The following is a 27,702-nucleotide window of genomic DNA, read 5'->3' on the forward strand; positions in this document are numbered from 1 at the left end:
CTGCCGGGCCCGGCCGTAAAGCAGCGCGCTCCCTCCGTCGCAAACGCCCCGCGCGTCCCTGGCGACGCGGCCGCCCCGGTGCCGGGATCATGGCGGCGGCGGCCGAGGCGGCGGCCGAGCTGTCTCAGGCTCTGTCCCGGCCCCTCAGCCTCCTCCAGCAGCCGGACTGCAGCCGGGCGGCGCGGCTGCGGGCTCTGGAGGACATCCGCACGCAGCTGCAGGGCCGGCCGGTGCCGGGCGCGGTGCTGCAGGAGGTGTTCGCGGCGCGGCTGCTGCGGCCGCTGTCGCGCTGCCTGGCGGGGGACGCGGCGGAGCGGTGCCGGGAGCTCGCCCTGCAGCTGCTCCGCCACGGGCTCAGCCAGGGCGAGCGGCCCTGCGAGGCGCTGCCCGTGCTGCTGCCGGCCCTGGCGCAGCGGCTGTGCCCGCCGCAGGGCGCGGAGCCCAGCGAGGAGCTGCGGCTCGGCCTGGTGCAGCTGCTGGGCCTGCTGCTGCAGCGCTGCGGCGCCTCCATGGCCCCCTACCTCGGCGACATCGCCCGCGTTCTCCAGGCCACCCTGCTCGACCACTACGCCGAGGTCAGGCGGGAGAGCTGCGCCTGTGCCGGGGCCTGCGCCAGGGCCATGCCAGGTGCGGCTGAGGGACGGGCAGCGCTGCGGGGATGTGATGGGGATGAGGAGGGCACGGGGATGCAGGCAAGAGAGAGAGGAGGGGTCGCACACACCCTCACAGGTGTGCTCTGCAGGGTTTCGATGGAGAAAAACTATGCCAGGAGTGCGGGCTGAGCTGTTAGGTGTGGTAGTAGCAGCAGGAGGGGCTTGGGGAGAGTTTGCAGGCAGCGTTCAGCTCTGATACTGTATAAAGTTATTGCTACATAAACACGGCAACATTAGTCAGGCTGCTGTTCATAGTGGTACAGAAATCGTGTTGCTCCAGGTCTGTCACCCACGTAGAGAAAGAAATAGAATTACAGAACAGCATTAAGCCCCCCCCCCCCCCCCCCCCAAATGCATATGTCCATCCAAAATCATCTCATACTGCTGGCCCCAACAACTGCTGGGTGTCATGGATATATCCATGCTACATACTGTAACCCACGTAGAGAAAGAAATAGAATTACAGAACAGCATTAAGCCCCTCCCCAAATGCATTAGTCCATCCAAAATCATCTTGCACTGCTGGCCCCAACAACTGTTGGGTGTCATGGATATGTCCATGCTACACAGAATCAGAGTGGTTTGGGTTTGAAGGGACCTTAAAGATCAGCTAGTTCCAGCCCTCTACCATGGACAGGGATCCTGCCCACAGTGGGAGCTCACATGGTTGATGTTTCTGTCTTTCTGCCCTAACAGAGCACTTCCATCTGCAATCAGAGTCTCTGATAAAACCCCTGATGCAGACAATCTCCCACCAACACTACAGAGTTCGTGTTGATGTGATTCAGGCTACTGGAGCAGTGATACAGTTTGGGAATGGAAAGTCTGTGGATGATGTCCTGTCTCATCTGGCCCAGAGGTTATTTGATGAGATTCCCAAGGTGTGCTTTTCTTCCTTCTTTTCTTGGCATTTATTTTAAATCTGTTTCAAACCCATCCCCATGGCGTGGGTTTCTTGGTGTTTCTCTCCCTGCTCAGCCCGTTTTCAGCTGTCTTGCATTCAGCTGAGATCTGTAAATACATCTATCATGGTTTAATCCCAGATGGAATTGAGGACCACACAGCCCCTTGGTCACCCCCAGCTCGTGTCACCTGTCCTGGCATTGCTGCCTCAGCTGTTTGTGCAGAGCTTGAGACACCCAAAATTCCTTGACTTAGGGTAAACTCTGCTTAGCAACAGGTAAACATCAGTGTGTTATCAGCATTGCTCTCACAATAAATCCAAAAAATAGCACCCTACCAGCTGCTGAGATGAGCTCTGTCCCAGCTGAAGGCAGGACAATGTCCCACCCAGCCTGTATCAGTTGTAATGTGTCCCAAACCAATGCTGGTGACTGCTGTCCAGTTCAGCAGGGTGGTGAGGATTTTGTTCTGTCTTTAATTCTCTGTCACATCTCTCTGGCTCTTTGTTCTCTGGCCTTTTCAGATGCTTAACAAACATGAAATGGGTCCCTTTATAAGATGCAACTGAAGCAGTAATTTTAAAATTAATCTTTCCTTAGTAGTGAACAGAGAAATTTTTCTTCTGGAGATGTGCTTGGAAAACCACAAATTCTAGAGAAATGTACATTTTTTAAATTCTCAGGAAGGAATTAACAATGAAAATTTCTGAGTTAGGTTTGTGTCTTGTCTTCCTCTCAGAGCTGTGCTTTTGTGCAGCACTAAGCCAGAGAGAAAAATGAGAATGTGATTCCTTGTGTGTTCCTCAAGATGCTTCCTGCAAATGAGGAAATGCTGGGTTCCTGTAATTTCTTCTGAGAGTATTGATGTGCTTCACCATGTCCTATATACAGAAAGCAAATATCGTTTTTATTATATTTCTGTTATTTTCCTGACACCTTTAACATAGTTTTTTTGTCTCCCTGCAGGTACGGCACGCTGTAACAGCTGTCATTGGAGAATGGTTGTTGCACCTACGAGACAGATACTCATATTTTCACAAGCTGATCCCTCTGTTACTTGGCAGCTTTACTGATGAAATTCCTGAAAATGCGTATGTGGAACATTTAGTCTTTCCCCTCACCCTTAAATAGATATCAGAGAAGTGTTCCTAAGCTCACAGATTTTGTCCTCTTGTTTGGAGGACAAAACCCCCATTTCTGTTTGTTAGTTAGTTAGTTTGTTTTTCCTTAGACTGAAAATATTAGCATTATCTTCAGTAACTTTTGTTATACTGTCCTTTCATGCTACATTCAATTAAATGTGAGAGAGGCAAAAACAGGGGTGGACAGAGACAGAGAATTATCCCTTGGGAGAAGAGGGCTCTGTCCACTGAGTACAAAAGAAATACAAACTCTCAACTTAATGTGCCTAGGTTAAGTGGCAGGAATGCTTCTCATCCTTCCAGCTGAATTCAAGTAGTCAGTTTTTTCAGAGGTCTCATTTTAAAGTGTTTTTCTTTGGGGCATTGTGGTATAAAACTCTTATTTTATTTCTAGGAAACTGGCTTGCACCTACTGGGAAAAGATAGGCTTGCAATGGGAGAAGGAGAATGAAGAAGATTTGAAGGATAAGATGGATTTTAGTGTTTCACCATCTCATTATCCCAAAGGAGGTAAATGTTGTGCTGAAAGTGGTTTTTGCTTTGTGAATAATCTCCAAGAGCTGCAGTGCAGTACTGACAGCAGAGCAGGATGTGTAATATTCATTACAATATGTAATATTAATGTAGAGAGGTAGCACGTATAAAATATATATAAAATTATTTAAATTATTAAATTTAAATTTTAAAAAGTGATTGTTCAGGACCTCATTCTTTTTTTTTTTTTTTTGTTAATCCAAAAATTCATTTTGGAGAAAGTAAATGAGGCTACCTATGCTGAAAAAAAGGTAAAGCAGTGGTGCAGAAACAGCAGTAAGTTCTACATCAACCAGCAGCCAGGTGCACAGGGGCACAGAAATGACTGGAAAGAAAGGCAGGAGAAAAGAAGCCATGAGCTAAGTCCTTGAGTAATGAGTGCAGGTCACAGCATTAATGATCCATATAATTGGTGCTGAAGAAAAATTTACAATGAAATTATTTCAGGCTTCTCTGTGAGACACAGGGATGCTACCTAAAATCTGCCAGTGCACATGAAGAATGTGGGAACAGAGTAATTTCCTTTATTATGCACAAAAGCCCCAAGATGTGCAGAATGGGTAGTTTACTTTTTAGTACCATATGATTTATAGGTGGCTTTCAAACACTGTGTTTGCAGTAGCTTGAAGCTTGTTTCCTGTCTTGGGTTCACAAAGTTAATGTTTAAAAATATGTATATGGGAGTTGGGGGAAGACAGAGTTTAACTGGCTCATTTATTGATTTCTATACTCATATTTAACTGAAGAAAAACTCTTCTGGTGTGAAAGAACAGGTTCATGCTTGACTTGTGCCTACATGACAATCACATCACAGAATACCCAGCAGCAAAATCCTTTTCATGACAGTGGGTTCCGGAGCTCTTTCTTCTTTGAATTACACTTCTTTTTTTTTTTTTTTTCTTTAAAGTTGTTTTACTCAGTAATGCTTCAATGAAAGGGGAAGCACTTCATAATGGTGACTGGTTTGACAGAACTGTTTAGCTTTGAAGGCAGGCAAGTTGATCTGTCATCCTTCCCAATCTTTTTTCTTTCCTCCTTATTTTCTGTATAATTTTACCTCAGGGGTTTGGAAATGCTAAAGAACTTCCACTAGTCATGGCAGAAACATATTTCTTCTCCTGGCAGTCAGAGAATCTTTTAACAGACACAAAGTGATGAAGTTGAGTGTCTAAGCTCCAGTCACTTATTTTGCAGTGACCATGATATAGTGAAGGTCATAAAAGGTTTAATTTCATTATCTTGGAACAGTGATTACCATTTGTACAGCTGATGGGGTTACCCTGGTTAGTTTTGTCAGGGTGTGTGTTGGGGTTTGTGTCTGTAAGCTGTTGTGGAGAGGCTTTTTAGAAAGTGACATCTACCAATTACTTCATAATTCAATGATATGTGATCTCCTAAATAATCTCCATACCACAATAAGTATGCTTCATGAATTTGGGCAACATTCCAGCTCCACATTAAATTGAATTTTCATGCATTTTTCTTGGTAGAATGATGCAGTTAAGGCTTGAATGTGACATATATGGGTATATTTATATATATGTGCACATACTAAAGAATATTTTAAAGAAATGGCCTGATAATTTTGGACTTGAGTCTCAAGTTAATGGTGACTTTTACGTATCATTTCTTGTTGTTTATCTTTACATCCAAGTTGTATGTCTTATTAATACAATATACAGGCTTGATGTGACAAATAGAAGAAAAGTCAGAGGAAAGGATGATTGGCTGCTTAATCCTACAGACACAGAACTTTATCAGGGACACTGATATACCTTATGTGGTGTCCTACCACAGCTTCTGTATGGATGATTGTTATTATCTGTGTCCTTTCTCTTTGCTCTCCATGAACATTTGGTTGGTTTGGTTTTTTGGGAGGGGAGTTTGTGTTGGGATATTTTAGTATTTTGTTGCCATTTCTTGTGACTTTCGTGGAATATTTTTTTCTCCAACTGTGAGTCTGTAGTACATTTTACTTAAGTAGCTTTGTCCAGCTGTCAGACTAATGGAGCTGCCCCAGGAGCCCTGCTTTGATCTCCCAGTGACAGATCCTGCAGGTCAGAGGGGAGCAGAGGGAGCCCTGGTGTCATCAGGCACTGCACAGCCTGCACTGAGCCCCAGCACTCATTGCCTCAGGATACAGGTGCAGACAGTTTATAGCAGGGAAGTCTTTGACAGGAGTAGCTACAGGGATAAATGCCTGCATTTGAACATCTGAAATGAAGGAATTGCTGATAAAGAATGGGCTAAATTCTTCAAACAAAATTCTGCCTCAGGTTCAATAGGATGCCAGTCTGTATTTGCTGTCTCAAGCTGATTTCTTTATTTGACCTTTTGCTACTCATTGTCAGCTTTCATAATCCAAAATGTTTCCTCCATTGACAAAAGAGGCAGCAATTCATGTCCTGATGCTTGAATTTTATTTTTTTCCCTAGTTAGGTATTTCAGAGGTATTTATAAGCCTTTTGTATCCTCAGACCATTTACTTTAGTCAGCTTTCCTTTTAGCATTTGTAGTTACACAGGCCAGTGCAGGAAAATATCCTGAGACAGCTCAGTCATTTTCTTCCTGAGCATTTACAGAACTCGGTTTCAGAAATAAAAAATGCACTCACACATTCAGTGTATTTTGACACCTCATAATGGATGATGTCTCTTTCCTAAAACAGCATGTGAACATTGTGAGTGGCAATTATGAAATCTTGCTTATCAAAGAACAACTTTTCAGATTTTGTTTGTATAAACATATACATTGTTAAGAAAAGAAAATAGACTGGAGGAAAAAATCTCTAAAAAAGTTTATTGCTGTTTTTTGGAAAGAGCTGTCACAGCTTTATCTGTAAAGTACAGAACAGGACATTTGTTAGATGCTTGTGATATTGGTCAAGTTGCTCTTCTGAATCTCAGTGATTTATAAATTAACTAATGAGTAAATTTGATGATTACCAAGGCAGTATAGTAGGCATTTGTTGGGAAAGGTAAGTTTGTTAATTATCCAGAAATCTGCATCATTTGTTGAGGCGGGGAATATATATTTGTTACTTTCCACAAAGTCATTACAAATTAAATTCAGTCTTAAGAAAAAAAATTATATCCCCCCTAAACTCGTGTATCATAATTTTAAATTTATTCTTCCATTTTTGAAACATTGAAGAGGCACTTTAGTGAGCTGCTTCTCCTGGAAAAGCCTTAGCAAGGAGATTATACAATAGCTGTGATTTTTAAAACACTATCAGTTTGTTGGCCTGATCTATTACACAGCACCTGTACAAGCCATAGCTCGTGCCCTTTCTGCCTTCAATTTGCCTGATACACTTTTAACCTTTTCCTTTAGAGGGCACAATTGACATTGTCTGTTTTACTGCAGCTTAGGTCTTCTGTACAGTTTGTGCCTTCTACCTTCTTTCCTCCTCCAAATTATATTGACCTCAGCATTTGCATGCAAAGGTCTTTATTCTCTTTATCTGTGTGTGTTTCAGTTTATTTTTCTTGGGATTTGTGTTGCTATCAAAATTAAAAGGGAATTATTAAGCTATGTTTTCCAAAGTGGGTAAAAACATGCATTCATTTCAATTCTCTTTCTCCTCCTTCTGTAAACATTTTAAAACATAAGTCTAAATCACCATCCAATAATAAATAGATAAGTATTCAAAGAACTGTGTGGAGTTTTGATTCTGCAATATTTAACTTTGCAATATATATTGCAAGGAAATGCAACTTGCACAGGTAAATTCCTCAGCAGCATTTGGAATATTTTGTTCTATGCTGAAGCAGACACCCAGAGCTCTTACCTTGCAGCTTTTAAACTTTTCTGAGATTGTTATGCATGGGATTTTCCTTTGATATTTCTTTTTGTTTTTGTTTTTTCTAGAGACTCGACCAGGACTGGGTTGTCGGGAACTTGTGTCAAGAAACCTCTACAAAATTCTCCCAGGTCTCTGTCATGATATCACAGACTGGCTTGGAAGCACAAGAATCAAAGCATCCCAGCTCCTGTACACATTACTGCTGCATGCAGAGGATCACACCACCCAACACATGGAGCTGCTGCTGAGAACTTTGTACCAAGCATGCTCAGATGAAGAAAGTGAAGTGGTTAAAAATGTAAGTTTGATCTATTAAAGTAGCTGTTGTACACTGAATAAAGGCTTTATAGAAGGTTGACTTTACCTTAGGTCACTGGGAATTGCCCATGACTGAAGGATCGGGCTCAGCTTTATATGGATGTTAAAAACATGTGCACATTATACATTCCTAATCTGTTAAAATAAATGTATTCCTCTGTTACTGGTATGAAAACCAACAGTAAAGTTATTTAAATACTGTTTAGTTTGTATGCCAACCCCATGAAGCATTGATAATAATCTCTCTGAAAATTATAAGCAATGGATTAAAGTGTAAATGCCTTGGGGCAACAAATTCAATGTAAAAAAATGTGCAGGTCATGCCCTTTCAAGTTAATTTCACTTACCTCTCCCGGCTCCATAATCCAACCATATATTGAGGAATGTTTATTCCATGTGATACCCATATTCAGTGTTTGAATCCTTGACTTAATGCTTGGAGAATGCAGGTTGAGGGGGGTTGTGAGGAATAATTAGTTTGATTTTTACTAAAAGTTGATTCTTTCAACACTTTGATCAACAAACCAGTAAAACAGATGCAGTTGAAGACATGAGATAATTTTAGCAAAAGAAAGACAGGTGGTACAAATGCTTTTACAATTTTAAGATAAAATCTTCTGTTCCTGTTTCTACTCAAGGAAGAGAACATATGTATAACAAAAATATATCTGTGTAACTTACTCTAAAGTTACAAGTTTTACTGCTTTGGGAAATTGGAAGAATGTGTTCTGCCTACTGGATGCAGATAGTCCAGCCCTAAATCAGGCTTTCTTTAGGTTCCTGCTCTCAGCTGGGCTGAAAGAAAACATAAAAAATTAGGACAATCAGGCCATGTAGCCCTGCTGTCCTGTCAAATTTCCTATCAAGTACTTATTGCTATAAATCTAAATTCAAAATATGTGTTCAAGCAGCACATAGCTATTCCTTGTCTTTTATTTGCCATACTTGTCTCTTTCTTGGAATTCCACCCCTGCTCTTCTCACAGGTGCTTCCAGGGATTTATTCCTGGTTGGGAGATGATTTCAGTATTTAATTGTACTTTTCCTTGTGTCAAACATAAGAGTCACCAAATTATGGTTTGGGATGCCTTTTATCTCTTAGTGATGCAGCTTCCCAGGGTACTGAGATAACCTCCTCTAGTTTGTCACTGTAGGAACCCATTGCAGAGCAGCCCCCAACTTGGAGAATGTCCATGTCTTTCTCCACTCTAGTAATACCAAATGAGACCCTTTCAATTTTTTGCCCTATTAAAGTGAGTAAATGGATCAGTACAAATGTATGAAATCATATTTTTTAACTATTTAACTGTATTGTCCAGTTTTCAGAGCATTAAGAGTCTTTTTCCTTCTCTGTGGGAAATATGGAGGAGAATAGAGTTCACATCTACACAGAGGGTGTTACAACTCCTTTGAGTCCTATCTTTGTGAAAAGAAACAGCTCTATATAGTGCAGATTTAAAGTGTGTAACTCATTACTGTGTGCTTCTATTGTGACTAAAAAACCAGCATTATTCAAGTATTAATTAGGTGAAAAAAAAAAAAAAAAGTCATAGTTAAATCACTAGACTATAAATAATAGAGAAAGCTTTCATCTTTGGGGAAATGACCCAACCATGAAATCTGTGAGACTGGAAGAAGTGTTCCTGTTGCACAGGTAGTGCTGCAGTAGTTGATTCTTTATTCATGCACATGATTGTAAACATTGGGCATCAGTCAGGCAGTAAGCCCTGGTGTTGGTGTGGTGGTATTTCATGTGGAATACAACATCCTGATACATCTGCAAGGCAGCAATGGGATCAAAGGGTGTCACTGTCACACTGTCATGGGGAATACACAGTAATTTAAACCTTTCAGTTAAAGAAATAAGATGGAAAGCAGTGGGCAGTTCCCCCATGGCATTGCTTCCACACTTAACCTGATCTGTAACGTCAGCTTCAAGGTATAGTACAATAACAAAAATTTCCTCCTTCCTTTATTTGTAGTTAGTTTTAAATCAGTTTTTAACAAACGGGGGTGATGCATTAAGGGCAAGCCTCAGAACAGCATTTGAGGAACAAAGTGCTAAACCACTAAATGTGCAACATCTGGTTACTCTAAATTGGAAACTTTATTACAGTGAAGTTGTACACTTTGTTTCTGTGCACTGCTTTCTCCTGGAAGTTTGTGTGATGTGGGGAAGGCTGCTTGCAATGCCTTATTATGTGCTTACTGAACATGTCAAGAAAATCTCTTCATGCATCTAATCATTACTGAGCGAGTGGAAAAGGCCTACAAGGCAACTGCTGAAGCATTTAAAGTAACAGCTGGAGTCATAAAAAGAAAAAGACCGTGATACCTTGAACAGTCTGTGTTTTCAGGAAAATCCTCAAGTTATTCCTGTTCTTTTTTCAGAGTGTGAAAGCAGCAGAACTGATTGGAACGTTTGTCAGCCCTAAGGTGTCTTTGAAATTAATCACCCCAGCCTTTGAGCAGACCCCCAAAGCCTCCTGTGTGATGGTTCTGGCTGCAGTGATTCGAGGCAGCCCAAGAGAAATCTTACAGCCTCATGTGGCCCAGCTTGGCAACACACTGGCACAGGCTGGAGTCTGTCAGAGGTCTGAGGAGGTAAGGGAAGCTGAAAAACACACAGCAGGATACATGAACAAACTACTTTTACACTTATTCTCCCTAAATGCTCCCATTCCTGTCCTTCCCTTGCACACCTGTCTCAGCATACAGTTGTGGACATGTGTCTGAGACAAAACAGGAGCTTCCCATCCTTCCTGGGCCATGTTGTGGTCTCCTGGGCAAAACTGCTGCTTTCAAAGACTTACCAACAGTCCATCCTCTCAGCAGATGTAGGTTCAGGTTTGAGAACAGCTCTAAAAGACTTTATATAGGGATAAGAAAATGAAGAGGCAAGGCAGGGAGAGAAGCAGTTGTTTAGTAAGTACTGTACTAACAAAGGACTGCCCTGGCTGGTCCTGAGGCACAGCTTAACCCATGGTTTGAAATTCTTTGTGTTCACAATCCAAACAAGATCATGCATTTCAATCCTCATCAGTAAAAATCACTGACAATTTTTTATAGTCTGTTATAATTGGTGTGTCAGGTTTCCCAAGACTCCCTCTTAATGTTATCTGATTTTTTTTTCCATTCTTACTTTGCATTTTAAAAGGCAGGTGCCAGCACTTTATGTGTATATTTAGGAGAATGTTTTGCAAACTTTTGGGCTTGGTTTCTTCTCTTTAAGTGAAAGTCTAGAAGGAAGACTTTTATCAATTAGAAATTTACTTCCAAGTGTATCCTTAGGTAATAGCTGAGCCCAAAGACCATTTTTATTTTAGCATTTGAAGAATATTCATCAATTGCTATATAAGGGCATGAGAGATTCTCTTGAACACGGAATTGGTATTTTTTAACCTGCAGGAATTTTTTTCCTTCCCATGTTCAAATGTAGAAATAGATCTGTTGGAGATGCACAAGAGGAATCCCTGTAGTTTTCCCCACAAATGAAATCCTGGCTTTCATTCCACCAGCAGTTTGTTAGACCTCTGCTGTTAAGATGACCAAAAAAGGGCCAATGCTGTGCCTTGAGGAGCTCTGACTTCATGTCAGATGTAGGCTTCCCTTAAAACAGTTATTCATGTGTGCAGACTGAATCTGGTCTAATTGTCTTTCTGAGCCAATGTAAGAAATACATTTCAAGTTCTTCCCTCATTAGGTTTCTTCTCTAATGGAATATGTACCAGTGATGCAGGAATTAACCTTAATCTCCATGAAGCCTGTGATGATTAGGAGCTCATATAAGTGGAAGCACTATAACCTGATTGTTCAAATAACAATTCCCTGAGGTATAGCTGCAAAATTGCTGTGAGGTTTAGGCTTACCACTTCCATTTGGCATTGGCTCCAGGAGTCAGATCCATCTGCAGCTGAAAGTTTGGCAGAATTGTTCCAGCCTTTAGTCTTGGAAAACAATCTCTCTCTATTTTAGCCAGCAAATGCTGCACAGACTCTGTTTAGCTAAGGATTGACCATGTCCATGAGATTAATAACACTTATGGCTAACCTATTCCTAGACTTGATTTATTTTTTGGGAGTAAATTTGTAACAATGGCCCCTTCTGTTCCCTGACAGCTTCATGGATATCTGATGCACTTTGTCATAGAAGTCATGGCAAACCAACTGACAACAGTATTGACTTGAACTGGTATCAGTTGGATCAAGATAACATGAGTGATATGGCATCAAATGAGATAAATTGGCTGAGATAAAAGCAAAGGCTCAGGGGTTTTTTTGTTTATGTATTTAGCTGTCATTGTTCATCCAAGACAGTCAAACATGGAATAATATTTCAAAGAGTTGTAACAAATATGTTATTAATTAACAAATTGCACTTGAGAAAGAGAAAGTACTATCAGCAAGCACTCCAAAATGCTTTGATGTTTTTATTCACCATTCACCAGTGGAACCATTGTGTGATTAAGAGCAGGGTCGTTTATTTTGTTAACAGGACAAGGTAAACACAAACAAACAGTGGGAGGAAGATTATATTGTATTCTCTAAAAAGTAGAATATAGGTAATTAGAAAAACTAACATGAAATTACCAATATGTTACCAATGTAAGGGATTATACAGTGCTCAGATTTAATTACTGTCATTTCCCATATCTCTCCTTTAAAGAAAACCTTATATTTGCTAAGAAAACGTAATAAACATGTGCTTTTATTAATAAATAGGTCTTTTATATGGAGCAGCTGCTTTATTGTGTACAAGCATTGATTGAAGTGTGCCAGGAAGACTGCAAAGAAATTAGCTTGCAGCTAATGAAAGTTTTGGTGACCATAATGGCAACACCATCTTCTCAGGACCTTAAAGAAAAGGTAAACTATGAGCTGGTTTAATATTTTGTTGTGTTCTTGTCTTTTCATTTTGATAAGACACTTTGTGGAAACAGAGCCATAATTATTTGTGGGGAGTATTTGTGGCTAGTCTGAGATTGTGCATCTCTGACAGTACAGACTGTACATGGTTAGTACCAGAATTAAATCTGGAGTTTGGGACAGCAGAGCCTGGAGAATTATGTTTCTTCATAACTTTGAATAAAAGCTCCTAGAGTTAAAATACATTCTGGTTCCAGAAAAGGAATTCAGTTTTATTTTGTGATCAGAAGCATCTAGCATGGGTCTGCAGCTGCAGTTACAACTATAATTTTCTGTTTCTGTGTGTTTAGGTTAAGTTTCAGAATAGATGGCTTGAGGTGCATTACTGGAGCATGGGAATCTTGGAGCTGGATGGGGGCAGCCATGGGCCTCATAGAGCACTTTTTTTGGGTGGGTGTTAACCACCTGTCCACAGTTAGGTAAAGTTTCAGAACAAGAAGTGTCCAAGATTTTATGTTTGCACTGGATCCTTGGGCCTTGGGCATGCTGGTGGTGCTGGTTGAACTGCTGATGTTTACCTCTTTGTGGATATAAATCACTGGGAATGTTTGGTTATATTCAGGAAAAAACCTGACATTTATTTTCTGACTGTTAAACAACAATTCACTTAGAGGTCAAGAGTACTACTGGCCTTAAAAATGTGATGTGATTTTTTCATCTTTAGCCAAATATCAGACTGATTTTACAGTAGTTGACCTTTTTACCTCCCCACAAGAAACAAAAGTTTGAATGTCACAGGAATGCTTTAAAATCAAGGACAGCTGTACATGCCCAGATAATAGATGAGCTTTTTGGCTCAGCATTATCTCACCCCCTTATTTTTCTCTTCCTCTTTCTTCCTGGAGCTAAATATCATATAAATCAGCGAGCCATCCTCATGCAGTACAATTATGACCTATCCCAGTTGTCTTTTTTCAAACACACACCTTAAGTGCAGTGGCTATTCTGCTTCCTTTGCTCTTGCTCCCAGGCATGGTGTTCCAAAGGCCTGTGCAGGATCAGTATTTATGGCCCCAGAGCTGACAGGCTGCCTCCAAGGAGAGCTCAGAGAGCTCTTCAGGAAGAAATAAAGTGGAACAAAGCTTGAAACAAGTACTGAAAAGACTTTGCAGGTCAAAGAGGGGTGGGATGATGATCTGTCTTATGGGAGTGGGATTTGGAGGTTTTGTTTGTTTGCTTGGGGGTTTTTTTAAACAAAATTCAGCCTTAGACAGATGGATCTGGAATGTTTTGTGGTATCTTGCCTGTTTATCCCTGCAGTGGTCTATAAAGTCAGCAATGTCCACTTAAAACCTTACAACTTCATACTCCTAAGAAGAAAGCAGTTTCATGGAGATAAATCCTGATTTTCATAAATGGAAAACTTAATCTCCTGAGATTATTAAAGGTTTAAGATGTTCCTGCAGTTCCAGATGATTTTTTAAGTTGACAGAACTTTGGATGAGAATCCTTTTTCTCATTAGCCTTTCTTTCAGCTAGACACATACAAAATCTGGCAGTGAGATTACATAATTGCAATATATCAAAATTGTCAAAAAGACAAATATGGCTTGAATTTTATTTTTTTTTCTCCAGTTACTGATTATTCCAAAACTTCAAAGTGAGTTTGGAGAAGGCAAGAAGTCCCTGTTAAAATAACTTAGGAACATGTAGAACAAAAGTATGACAGCTGCTGTATGAATATGAGTTTTTTTGTTCAGAAAAGAAATCTGTATTCAGACTCAAAAGATATTGAGTATAAACATAAATTATTCAAAAATTTGCATTATAAAACTTTAATTCAGGCTTTATTGTAAGAGGATAGAAGACCACTGAGACAGCGGAGACCACAACTGCTGTGACCTGGTGGTGAACACTCAGGTCTGGCCTGAATTTTGGCTTTGTGTCCTGAATTTTGGCTTTGTGGCCTGATTTTTGGCTTTGTGTCCATCGTGTTTGTGGTTGCTGGAGGCTGAGGGAATGGACCAAGAGCACGAGCTGAGCCCAGCAGAGGCACAAGGAGCAGGGTGGGCCACAGCCCCAAAGGGAGTGAAGCTGTATCAGTTGGTGGAGTCTGTTTTGAGCTTGTCAGGGATTTAACTGGTGACCTAAAAATAAGGTTTTGTTTCATTACCAGTGCCCTGTGCCATCCTGGCTCTTCTTTCAGCACACTGATTATTAGCAGGAAAATATTGTGTCATTAAACTTGTTGGCTTTCAAATAGAGGAAAGAAAAATCACCTTAATTTTTATTTAACTGTGAGACACTGCTTAATGAGAAAACATGCATCAGCCTGCTGGCATATTTAATTTATTCTCTCTTTTTTTGTTTTTAATTGCATTCTTGAAACCATAAAATTTACTTTACATCACATGTGAACAATGTATTATTTTGTAAATCCTGTTCAATGGAAAACAATCTTGTGTGTTATGTGTTTTGATGGGACTAAAAGTGAGGAATAGTTTCTGTCCTGACACATTCTGTTTAATGCTGCAATTAATTTACAAGTAACTTATATGTAAAATATTCATTTATCTGAGTTTTTTTGGCTGTCTGGCAGAATGCTTCCATAAGGAGAAATCTACTGTGCTTGAGGCAGGCAAACCTGCTTCAAGAGTAACCTTTGTCCTTAGCAAATCCTGATTTATTTATTTTCTTCTTCAAATTCTCATTTATTTTCTCCACATCTGGTACTTCCATAAAAACATCTTTGTCTGGCAAGTGATTAGTCTGGAAGAGTCGAAAGGTCCTAGACATGTTTGAGCTAACTTGTGTGGTTGAGTTCAGCTTAAAAATATTAAAAATATGAGTACAATTTGTAGTTCTACTGCAGCACTTGAAGTCAAATGATGTCACTGCCAGCACTGCACTCCATCTTCCCCTGCTGGAACTGGCCCTGCTGGCAGCACTTGCTATTCCTCAGTGAGGTTCCCAACAGGGCCCTGCTCCCCATTCCTGATTCACAGTCTACTGAAATCACCAAGGCTACAGCTCCTGCTTCCAGCATGCTTTTAATCTCCTCCTTGGAGAAGTTTTATACTTCTGGTAGGAGCCTTCAGGAACTGTAAAAGCAAATTTTCGTTTGCTTTGAAACACTTCTGCTGCAAGTGATTAGGAAGATCTACAGGCATCCTTGCCAAGCATGCTCATGTCTGGAATTCATTTAGTACTTCTTACATATTTCATTTGTACATGTTTTATTTGCATGTCTCATAGGATAGTCTTAGCTCTAAACATGAAGAAGGTATTTCTGATGTAACAGTGAGTTTTGGTACTTCTAGGCAACAGAAGTTGTGAATTTCAAAATGAGCTTGCCCAGCTACTACAAAGAGAGAAATCTTTCATTATTAAAACTGGGGGGCAGAAAGGGAAGAGGGGAAATTCCATATTTTCTCTTACCTGCAACAGCAATACTTTCTGGAAGCTACCATGGCTTGGGATTGTGAGAAATTTCCCCTGTCTTTATGTTTTAAAGCATTCTTAAATTAAGGAGAAAAATCACTACATCTTTAAAACCACTAAGAGCCTTTTTTATGATGTGGTTAGTTTTTGGATAGGTCTGCACATGGGTTAGAGACTCTCTCATTTTGCTGTTAGGTTCCTGTGTTCTTGATGATTTCATTTTGAAATCAGGACAAATGTTTCACTTCAAATAAAAGTTAATGGATGTAGTATAGACAGACATTAAATATCAGCCTTGATTGTTTAATAGAAGCTATGAAAATCTTCCCATGTCCCTTCTTTTCTTACAGAATGAGTTTTAAAAGTTTGGGGTTTTTTTAATGGTTTCAGTTAAATATTCTGTCTCTGTTCTAACAGGTGGAGAAAACAATGTCTTCCTTAGCTGCAGTGCAGCAATTGGAAAGTTTTCATGGTCTCTACAAGCAGCACATAATTCAGCTGCTGGAGTGGCTTGCAGTGTCCTGTGAAGGGTGGAGCTGCTATTCCCCTGAAGTGTTGCAGTTCGAGGTCATCACAACCCATTCAGGTATGACTTATTTAGTTCTAAAAAAGATCCAGTCAGGATCTCCACAGCCTGCAGACAGCTTGTGTTTTGTAATGAACAGTGTGACATTCAGAACCTTCACAAGAACATGATGGAAAATAAAAGAAATGTTGAAGCAGCTCATATTCCCAGAGATTCTGTGGCTGCAGGGAGAATGCTAAAAGCACTTAAGGAAAATGCACCTTCAGGTAAATTAAATAAGTGAGGATTAAGGGCAGACTAATTGATGTAGATTGTGTCCAAAACTCCATCTTTTTATCCCATCTATTCACAAGTCTTTCAGAGGACAAACAGTTCCTCACTGTGGCTGTCCAGCACGTGGCTGTGCAAGGTGAGTGACACACTCTGGTGTACATCTCACACTCCTTCAGTCCTGCACAGTGAGCACTCCTCTGCCACAGCCCCCAGCTGGCATCTGCAGCAAGGGACATGGGGACAGGCAGTGCTTTCCACCTGGACACCCATTTTAGGATTATTAAAATGAAAAGTCCTGGTTATTTGTTTGTTCCTTTTTGTTGGTTGTAAGGGAGATGGGAACAGTCACTTCATGAAGTATCACTGTGGCTACTGCACAGGTATATTTTAAAGGAATGTATTTTCTGCATTTAATCTTTGAATCTCAAAGAAAGCCTCCTTAAACCTATGTGAAACACCCTCTTGTTGGTTTGTGCAGCATAAGTACTTTTTTTGGTTTTCATCTGTGGAAAGAACAAAAAGTTACTTCAGTGTGAGATTTGAGAGGCCAACTCCTCTGTATATTTGTGCTCCCATTTCCATGACTGAGGGACTTCTAGACAGTTGTCTCTGTTTTCCTTAATGCTAAATAAATCATCAAATGTCTGGGCAAACATTTTGGCTTGCACCCAACACTGGTAATATGCTATTGTCTGTGTTTTCTGTCTGACACAGCAGCTCCTAGAGCTATTTTTTTTCTTTCTTTTCATTCCCACACATAATGTTGTTTTTAATCAATTTAATCAGCTTCACTTAATTCATATTTCGAGGTTTTTATGTTTTTCAGGAGCATATGCTTAAGCTGAATTTAGCAGTGTAGTTTATTTTGTTTATTTTCCATGTGTTGAATTTGCTGTTATCAGTTTGATATAGTAGTAGTATCTTGTGAATGTCTCAGAACTCACATGAAGCAATGTATCTTGAATAAATGCTGTGAAAATAAAGACCTATTTGTTGGCACAGACATTTAGCAAACTGCAGTTCAACACCCTGTATTGCTTCAGTCTAGACAGTGAAATTTGGGGTTTTTTCATTATTGTTTTAAACATTAAATTTCCAGATATTATTAAATGCTATTGAGCTTGTTTTGGAATCTTGAATACTTCAATCTGTCCATCCCGTGTGTGAGGAATATTCTTGTCATCATGAATACCAGTGTTGTGTCTCCTCTGGAAGGGTTTTCTGAGTTAGTGGAGTTGGATAGAATGTGGATCTTAAGGATGCAAAGCTGAAGAAGTTCCTAAAGGAAAGTAGTTTATTGCAAAAATAGAGCAAAAAGAGCATTCTACAGCAAAAAGTTTGCAGAATAAAGCATGCATACAGTCTTATGCAGTCTTCCTCCTTAAAAGCAGGCAGATGTTAGTCATTATCAAGGAGAAAGGCACAAATTTCCCTCAGTTGTGGGAAAAGAACTTCTTAAAATGTTGGGATAACAGCTTAGAGTTTTGTTTGTTTGTTTATTGTTTAAATTTTTCACAGGGTGTGAAAATATTGACAAACTAAAGAGTTAATTTAGAAGATATTTTTATTTCAAGTAGCTTCTAAAGTACATCATATTTTGGATTGTCTTATAAGCTGAAAATAAGCATTATTTAAAGGAAGAAGGAATGCTGCTGCAGTAATTGTATTATCCAAGTTTTGAAGCTGATCCTTTCAAACAGGCCCTTTCCTATGCCTCTGGGAGTCATGAACATTTCAAATGCTGCATGTGGAAAAACTTGAAAGAAGAAAGTGTAGCTAATGCTGCTGTGTCCAGAGGTGTGAGGGTCATGCCAGATCCATTGTAGTTTTTCATTAAGTTTAAGACAACCAAAGCTTTGTGCATAGTCTCAGACATTAATCCTCCAGCCAAAATGCCCTCAGGTACTGATGGTCCCAGCAACTCTGGGGTGTCATGGATAGATCCATTCCAGAGTCATGAAATGATGGAATGGTTTAGGCTGGAAGGAGCTTTAAAGACCAAGTTTCAACTCCCTGCCATGGGCAGGAGCACCTTCACTATCCCAGGATGCTCTGAGCTCCATCCAGCCTGGCTTTGGACACTTCCAGGGATGGGGCAGCCACAGCTCCTGTGGGTAAATGTGGTACAGCCATGCCAGGCTGACTAAATGAGACATGGGGAATGGATCTTCAGGCTGCCCTGGCCAAAACTGGGGTACCTGAGCCTGTGGGGAGTCAGCCTGGGGATTTGTGCACCACCAATATGGTGTCACATGGACCCCTCAACAGCTGAGTGGGAGGCTAAGGACTGTTCTAACACCACTTGTATTAGGAATTTTAATGCACTCACATATGAAACATCTAAATAGAACTTACTAGTATTCTGAAAAAAGCCTTTGTGTTTGTTTGCTAGGTGCTGTCATAGGTGAAGCTCTGGATGACTTTGTTCTGGTTCTGAGGACGTGTCTGCAGCCAAACAGGGATCCCCAGATGAGGTTAAAGCTCTTCACTGTTTTATCCCAGTTGTTGCAGAAAGCAAGTGAGACCATCAATTCTCAGGGGTAAGTGCAGCTCTGATTTCACACAGCTATTTGAAAACTCCAGTGGCACTAAGAAATAATGGCCTTGGGAGTTATTTAACCCCTATAACCATCTCCATGTGACTGTGGCTGGAAGAAGAAAGACTTTCCCACCATCTCCTACAGCCTGTTTTTCTTGCTGTAATTTTTAATAATGATTAGCAGGCTAGAATGCAGTAATTAAAAAAATATATATAAATAAATGGAAGTCTTGGCTTCCTCCACTGTAGTCTTCCTACCTGTGCCATTACTGGGAATTAAAAGGAATGCCATGCAGATCTGGATAGTTTTCAAAAAGAAAATGAAGAGTTGTGGTTGAAAATAATACTTTTTGAAAGCTAAAAGGGGGATTCTTAGGAAAAGAATTGGGGAGGGGGGATGTTACTTGTTTAAATACTGTAAAAACTGTAGTCAGTTACTTGTTCAAATAATCATGTAACTGAGTGATAGTTATAAGATTAATCTAGATATTCTACAATCCAGAAAAAAAGAAAAACACTTTGAAAACTGTTTGAAGTGTTCCAGGATCTGACTATTCGTTTTAAACCAGTTTGTATCATTTAACTGAGAATGCAAAGCCCTTGGAACCAAGAAACCCAACCCAGTGAGCTGCCAGCTTCATTAATATTCTCAGGAAAGGGAAATTATCAGTGTGCAAAAAACAGAAGAATGTTCCAAAGTAATCCAGTGAGTATGGCCACACAGCACCCCAGCTCTGCAGACAGCATGATGGAAGTTGTTTTGCTCAGGGCAGTGTGAGTGAATGGCCTTTTGTCAGGATGAGATACACCCAGGGAGGGTCACAGACCTGTTTGTATGAGGGATGGTCCAGCTCATAATGAGGCTCTGTGCTCTGACAGCAAAAGCAAAGCCACAAATTTTACCAGCAGGTTTATCTTCAAGACTCAAAAGCAGTGGAAGCAGCTAAATGCCTCTGAAGTTTTGATCCTGCTTACCATGGACACAGCAAATTTTTGCATGTAGGAGGTAACATGTGGAGTTTTTGTGTTTGAAACATTGTTTGCAAAACATTTCTGGAGGTTTTGTTTTGTAAATGCCAAATCAATTTTGTTTCAAATTATCTGGGTTTAGGATGTTACATTTTAAAAAACAAAACAACAAAAGCATACACAGAAAACCCCAAGACACAGCAATCCATAAACATATAAGGCAGTGTCATAAAAGCAGAAAAGGAACCAATGCCAAACAAAAATGTATAAAAATTAATTAACATGGAATGAAAGTTTAAGTATGCAAGTTCATAAAACCAATTTTAAAGGAAACCCAAGCTGTGCTTTGAAACATCTGCATAAGAGCAGGGTATTGGTGTCTCTGCAGATCACATTTTAGTGCTCTTGTATCCAGCTGAGAATGAAGTATCAACTCTAAATACAAACAGCACAGAGAGAGTATGTCCTTTCCTGGAAATTACTGACTTTTAGAATTAAGTTACACAGATTTACAGCAATAAGATCTGAAAATGGAAAGAGGGAGCATTTAATTGCATCAGCAACAGCAAAAATGAAATGTTAATGGTTATGAGAGATAGTGTTGGGGAGCAGTAGTAAATTCCAGTTGCACTCTCACATTCACTGCTGTCAGTAATTTGTTTAGCTCCTTGAAATGGTTCTCAGAGTTTGGATAGGGAGGCTTTTGGTTATTATGCTAAACACAGTTGTGTGGTCACCTAATTGTGTTTGAGCCTGACATGACTGAGTGAGATAATTGCCAGATATTGTTTTACTGATTCTGTTTCAAGGCACTAGAATAAACATTCTCACAAATAGCACAGCACCATGGTTAACATAATGCTGATGGAATTTACCTTTGTGTTTTGACAGATTGTTTTCTCACTGCAGTTTAACAGAAAGTTTTATTAAAAACAGAAGCAGCTACTGATCAGATAGCACAGACAGCACAGAGCTGCTTTTGCTTTGGAGCTGAAAGGAGATTTGGAATGATGTTGATCATTAGTTTTATTTTTTTCCAACAACTTTTTTAACAGGAAATTATTAATGCTTAAAAATCTGTTTAAACTACCACTTCTAAAGGGTTTTACAGATTTAGATGTGTCTAATGGGATGTCAGATTTCTTGTTATTCCTTAAGTGCCATCTGCTGACAAGAAGCAGCAGTGGATGGATCTCTGACTTCTTCAGAGCCCAAGGGCTCCCTTGCCAAGGGGAAGCAGCAGCCAGTTGGATCTATTTCCCCAATGCTGCAGGTGTTTGTCAGCACACAGCTGAGGCCTGGCAGTGCAGCTGCTGGTGCTTTAATAATACCTGGATAACAGGGACTACCTGCAGCATGGATTCTTTTTAAAGCACTCCCTGGTAATTGTTAGTTGTTAACATGGACCTGTTATGTTCCTCCTGTGTCTTGGCACATCACTAAAGGGGCCACTCATTCACCCTGGCAGTGTGGGACTCTCAGAAAAGTCAACAAGAGCTTGTTCCCTTTGTATCAAGCAGCAGGGTGGGGATGTGCTGTTGGGCTCTCAGGGGCTGCAATTTGAACAGAGCTCAGAGGGACAGTCGGGGAGGTTCAGTCTGTTTGTGCACTGCCAGCTGCTCTCTAAGGCACAGGCACAGTGGATAACCTGAGCCTCAGTTACCAGCCACAGCCAGCCACTAATGCAGCCAAACATTAATTAACTTGTGAGATCTGTATTTTTTTTCCTCTTGATTTGAGATTGAGCTGTAGCTAAACAAGTGTGAGGGAATCCTGCCTATTGTAATTGCTGACTCTCACAGCAATTTTTAGCATTATAACAACCCATTGAATGGAGGAGAAGGAAAAAGCATCAGCAAAAACATCACAGATTTATGTGTTTATAATAAAAAACCTTGCTATGGGGACTGGCACCATCAGAAAATCCGACAGACCTCTCATCTTTGGGGGAGACAAGTTTCTAAGCCAAGAGAGAGCTGAAATATTCTGTGTAGGCTCCCAGCTGTATCAGTGTCATCAACAGCATTCATACTTTTCACATTATAAATACTTTTGCCTGGCCAGTCTCAAAGGGCCTCACAGATATTAATGAATCCTCACAGCACTGCACAGGCTGTTATCTCCACTGCACAGAAGGGAAGGTGAGACACAGAGAAGGTAAGAAGTTTACCAAGATAACACTGAGTCATGGTCGTTGCCTGAAGTGGGAGAAAGTCTAGCCTCTCCTTTCTATGAATGTTAGGTAATTGTTTAAATATTATCTAGAAAAAATAAGTTGTGAAAAGCTTATAACATACATTACAATAACATTGCCTTAGAAGATGTTATTTATTTTTTTTACAAAGTCCCTTTTTTCCCCTTTTCTGCCTATGTTTCTATGTCAGAAAATTCTCTTTTACACCCTGTCAGTCTCTTTATCACTTTCTCAAGAACCTTTATTTTGCTTTCTTATTTTTGGCTTCAGGCTGTTCCCTAGCTACCTTGAGACTGTGATAAAAGACATCCTGGCTCCTAATCTGCAGTGGCATGCTGGAAGAACAGCAGCTGCCATCCGTGCTACAGCTGTATTGTGCCTTTGGGCTCTCATCCACTGTGAAATGCTTTCACCAAAAGAGGTAAATTCTCTCTTTCTCATCCTTTGAAATCTTAGGCAGGAAAACAAAATAAATGCAAAGGGGAAAAAAAGAATAAATCCTTAGGGTAAGTAATGTTTTCAGAAGGACATACAGTCTTCATAATAAAATTCATTAATTGGAATTGAATGTTAATGACTGAAACAATCACTAGTGGAGGGATGATGACATCCTAATAAGAAATCTGAAGCCAGCAAAATGCTGAGGTGTAAAACTGAGTAGCATCACATTCTGTAGATTTTTTTTTCTAACAGATCATCAATTCTGTAGTGCAAGGCACTGACCATTGTGAACACAACAATCTGGGTGTTGTTAACACAACAATCTGGGTGCTGGACATTCCTGGACCCACAGCAGAGCCTGTGCAGCAGCACTGGAGCCAGCCAGGATGAGCTGTGCTGTCACGTGGCAAAGACAAGTTGTCTGGTTGCCTTGGAGCCCACAGGTCCATTTAGAGAAAATAAAAAAACCATCTAAAGATTCTGAGAAAGGACAGGAGGACTTGTAAAGGAACATGAAGAATATGAATAGAGACTGGAGTGCTGGCACTTGAAGAGTTGTTACCCATCTCTAATAAAGGATTAATTGAATCTGGGGCTGTTTTTGAAGTTTCTTTGCTAACAAAATTAGCATTTGGAAATTATGCACTGGAAATATGTTAAATACAAGGTCATTTAAAAAAAAAATAAATTTAATTTAAATGTTATTAAATGTTCACAGTCTTTAGTGTCTTTATACCAGACCTTAATTGAACAAAGTGCTTAAACACACATAACTGGTTGAGTTCACATATACAAAAACGTTGATATCAGAAGCTGTTGTAGCTGAACATTTTTCTCTGTATCGGTGCCTTAATGCCCATTTCTCATTAATGGCTGATGTGAAACACTCGGCATTAATTCCAGTTCCGAGCCTGCCAGGCCCCCAGCCCGGCGCGTCCCGTTGGGCTCGGGGCGCCACCTGCTGCTCCCTGTGCGCAACGCTCGCTCCGAGCCGCCACTATTCGGCTTTTTGGTTTTGTTTTTTTTTTTAAGGAGAGTAAGTTTTAAAGCTTTTACAACCTTGAACATACATATGAGTTACATAAAACTCATCTGCTTGTATACTGAGTGATCATGAGCTGGGTGACTGACTGGTGGATTTTCATTTTCCAAGCTAATGTAGAGGCAAAATTAGAGCTCTGTAACCTCAGGGATTTTCAGGGTAATATTTATAGCAAATTTTTTAACTAAGCAAACAAGTATCTTCCACAACTAATGGTAAGTGCTGTAACACTAAGCATATTTTTTAATTATTTTCCTATTAACTGTAGATCTTAAGAGTGAAAGATGAGCTGATGCCCCAAATTATTGCTTCCATGGATGAAGACTCTAAAATTACTCGACTGATGGCCTGTCGTATTGTTGATGTTTTTCTGAAAGTCTGTGGGAGGCAATTCGATGCAGATAAATTTAAGAACACTTACACAGGTATGTGTAAAGCTTTAGTAGACTTGGGGTGAGAGCATTGTTGGTTTGTTTGTGTGTTTTAATCAAGATTGCAATGTTAACTTTTGCTTTTTTACCCAAATGCCACAGTTTGCTCGACTTTTAAGGGTTTGGCAGAACTGAGCAGTATTCCCAACGTCATTATCCATCAGACCACTAGGTGGAACTTCACTCAATACTTTGGTTTGTGCAGGGCTTGCCAGCAGCTCATCTGCATTGCTTCAGAGTTTGGACTATGTGAAATAATGTGCTAAGTATAGTGAGAGCAGAACAGTACTGCAGTGTATAAATGGAAGTCACATTGTTCTCCCTGCTGTGTGTGAGAGCCAAGAGCAAACCATTTCAGTGTACCATAAATAGACCTGAATAGGTAGTGGGTTGGGTTTTTATCTAAAAAAAAAAAGCAAAGAAGAAAACTCTAATCTAGAGTTTTGTATTGCCAATTAGAGCTAGGAGCTGTAATGCCTCTTAGGATGAAGTGCTAAACCATTATTCAGAAGTACAAACTATGCTTTGAGCCAGGTTTTATGTTCTTGTACAGACAAATAAATTTGGCTTTCCCTAACTCAGCGTCTTAGCAACTGATATTTTTTTCTTACATGGCACAGTAGAAATCTCACTACAAACATTTTTATTTTGGAGAAATACATGACCAGATAATTCTGAAAGTATATATGTCTTTGCATCTTGCATATTCATGTAGTCTGCCATGCAGTAATTCACTGAAACAGTAATATTTAACTTAATAATTTAATTAATATTATTTATTAATTAAATTGATATCAAATTAATAGAAATTATGTTCTTTATTAAACGTATAGATACTTAAATTCTGTAGTTCTGTAATGCATAAATAGACATCTATAGTCCTTTGTTAGAGGAAGTGCTAGATAATGTTCAATTAATTAAATACTTCTGTATATGCCTTTTATAAATGTTTGGACAATAACATCCAATATTTAATATAATATATTAAATATAATATCATTTATTATATAACATCCAATATTTAATATTATATAATAAATATAATAACATTTATTAATGTTTGGACAAATCATCCACTAACAATGAATGAGGAGCTTTTAGGAGCAGTGTATACATGTATTTATTATGCTCACAATAGAAAAATACATCAGAAATGTAACAATAATTTGAATGTTGACAGAAAACATTTGTTCTTTTCAAATGCCAAAGCCAAGTGCAGTGTTGCCAGAGCATTTTGGTTCCTTTTCAGAGGTGTTGAAGCGTCTGGACGATGCCTCGTGCGAGGTGCGCCTGGCAGCTGCTCACACCTTGGCTAATTGGTTTAAGTGCTTAAAGGACAGTGATGTGAAATCCTCAATGGAAAATCATGTTGAGTTTCTGTACCAAGAGCTCTTGGTACATCTTGATGACCCAGATGAAAATCTCCAAAAAGCAGTCCTAGGTAAGAATTTCAGCCATGTATATTTTTAACAATGTTTTTTAAATCATCATTTTGAGTGTTCATGAAGTAGCACCTACAGGTAGAGGATAACCCTGCCAGGCTGGAGCTTTCCTGTGGGTTTCAGTGGATGAGCTCTGACCTTTTACCTGTGTGCAGAATGAATGCTTTGCCCAGTGTTCCCCAGGGAGGCAGCAGGGCAGCTGAACCTCCAGAGACTTTAGAGATGGTAAACAGGATATGGAGCACTGCAGGGTGTCACCATATCCCAGCTGCAGGAGGGGCTCTCTGGAATTTATTAGTGTAGCAGCCTCTGTTGATGAACATAAATATCAAAATACAGACCTCAGCAAATGGGGGAGGGAGGAATTGTGTTGTCATCACTGCATCACTTGTAGAACAATTTCCTCGTTTGCTTTCAGGGAACTTGGGCAGAGAAACACAAACAGCTACTGATTTATAAAACATTATTTTTGTCTTACAGAAGTTTTAAAGGAAGGAAGCATTTTATATCCAGATCTGCTGGTGAGAGAAATTGAAGGGGTTGTACACAAGCATCAAACACCAGTCTATTGTAATCAGCTGCTACATCACATTCAGTCAGCCAAGGAATCAGCTTTATGAGTCACTGCTCAGATTCTGTGTAGGAAACTGATGTGAAATCTGTATGACTTGGATTATTTTTGTAATTTTGTTTGCTTAAGAAAGGCTGAGCTGGAAATACATTGTTTTTTCTTTGTAAATTCACTGTTGGTTCATTTGAAAGTGAAATTAGCACAATTCAATGTTCTCTGCAGTTTGAACAGTTCTTTGTATTTTGTAGCAATAAAACAATGTTTTAATTCACTTTGCATTGGTTTTTCAGATACAAGGTTTAAAGAAGGGATTTTTTTCAGGAATTTAATTTTTAGATTATTTGACAATGGAATAATTTAATGTCAGAGTTACTAATGTCATGCAGCAAGGATTCAGTCTTTCAAAAAGCATTTCACACTGGAAAAAATCACACTTCACAGTCAGGTATGTGGTGACCAGTTTTGTTAGGGAAAAAAAACAGCCAGACTTCTCTTTCATAATGCAGCAAAGAGTATAATGTTTTGAATATTCATATTTATGCTGATATAATAGGGAAATGGGTAGCACTAAAAGAATAGTTTTTATTTTTATTGTATTACATTTCATGAATGAGTAAAGCTGAATTTTTAAAGAAGGTTTATACATGGAAAAAATGTGCTGTTTTGTCATTTAGATTAACAGTATTTATATTTTTGTACTAAATATATGTCATTTGCAGTTTTTATGTTTACACCACTGTGCCTTGGAAAGCAAGCAACATTTGTTTGCATATTGTTTTGAAATTAAATTCTGTGACTTTAGGTTAAAGCTTGGTTTGTTTGGGGTTTTCTTCAGTAGCTTTGTAGTGTGTAAGTTTTGGTGTCATCTTCTATTTTCAGCTGTGTAATAAAAAAAGGGAGGTCCTGGATGTTGTGTACACCATTGTGGGGTAGAGTGCTGGGGTTTTTTTGCACACACAAATCATGGAAAATCAGGATTCTGATGTGGGTATTTTAAATTATCTGTATTACAGACAGAAAGTGCTCTTTGGCTTCTAATTCCCAAGTGCCTTGGCTTTGTGTCAAGTCTAAAAACAGACTCAGTGGGGGTTGTTCGTGCTCCTTATGCTGTAGGAAGTGCTCATGTTTGTTGTCCATCTGACCTAACTTTACCTTTTCAGGCCTGTGACATAGTTGTTAACCAAGCCATGATCTGTTTACAGCAATGTCTACTTGCCTTCCCAGAGAAACATTTGAGACAGATTACACACACAAGACAAGTTTTATTCCTAGCTTAAAGGCACAGTCAAACTTCTGGCCACTTCTCCACAAAACACTGGCTTGCTTTGAAAATTCTCCAAAAAGGGACAATAACACTAATGATGCAGAATAGTTGAGTTTCTTATGGATCCAAAAGCTATTGTGCATTCCTGTAGAATAGGACACTCATTTTAGTCCCTTTGTACTGTCTTTGAAGTTCAGCTTTCTTTTAATGAAAAGCTGAAGTACAGCTGTTCCTGTACTGAGCAGCATTTTAATTGACTAAAAGCTATTAACTATTTAATTCACTAAATGGAGGGACAGCTAAAATTCTTACACGGCAATATATATAGAAAATATAAATTTATATAATAAG

The 27,702-nt window shown here is 39.5% G+C and overlaps 1 protein-coding gene across 1 annotated transcript; it reads left to right on the top strand.

Annotated features, from left to right (window-relative positions):
* Nucleotides 1-89: 89 nt before the first annotated feature.
* Nucleotides 90-26,924, top strand: DNAAF5 (dynein axonemal assembly factor 5). The gene is made up of 13 exons (XM_058816049.1): nt 90-627; nt 1,350-1,534; nt 2,522-2,646; nt 3,092-3,207; nt 7,102-7,334; nt 9,745-9,957; nt 12,075-12,218; nt 16,077-16,245; nt 18,851-18,998; nt 22,431-22,581; nt 23,912-24,068; nt 25,324-25,515; nt 25,997-26,924. Exons 1-13 carry the CDS (start codon nt 90-92, stop codon nt 26,134-26,136), a joined length of 2,511 nt encoding a protein of 836 aa, XP_058672032.1. The 3' UTR covers nt 26,137-26,924.
* Nucleotides 26,925-27,702: the final 778 nt, after the last annotated feature.

The sequence above is a fragment of the Ammospiza caudacuta genome, chromosome 17 (assembly GCF_027887145.1).
Source record: "Ammospiza caudacuta isolate bAmmCau1 chromosome 17, bAmmCau1.pri, whole genome shotgun sequence".
NCBI lineage: Eukaryota > Metazoa > Chordata > Aves > Passeriformes > Passerellidae > Ammospiza > Ammospiza caudacuta.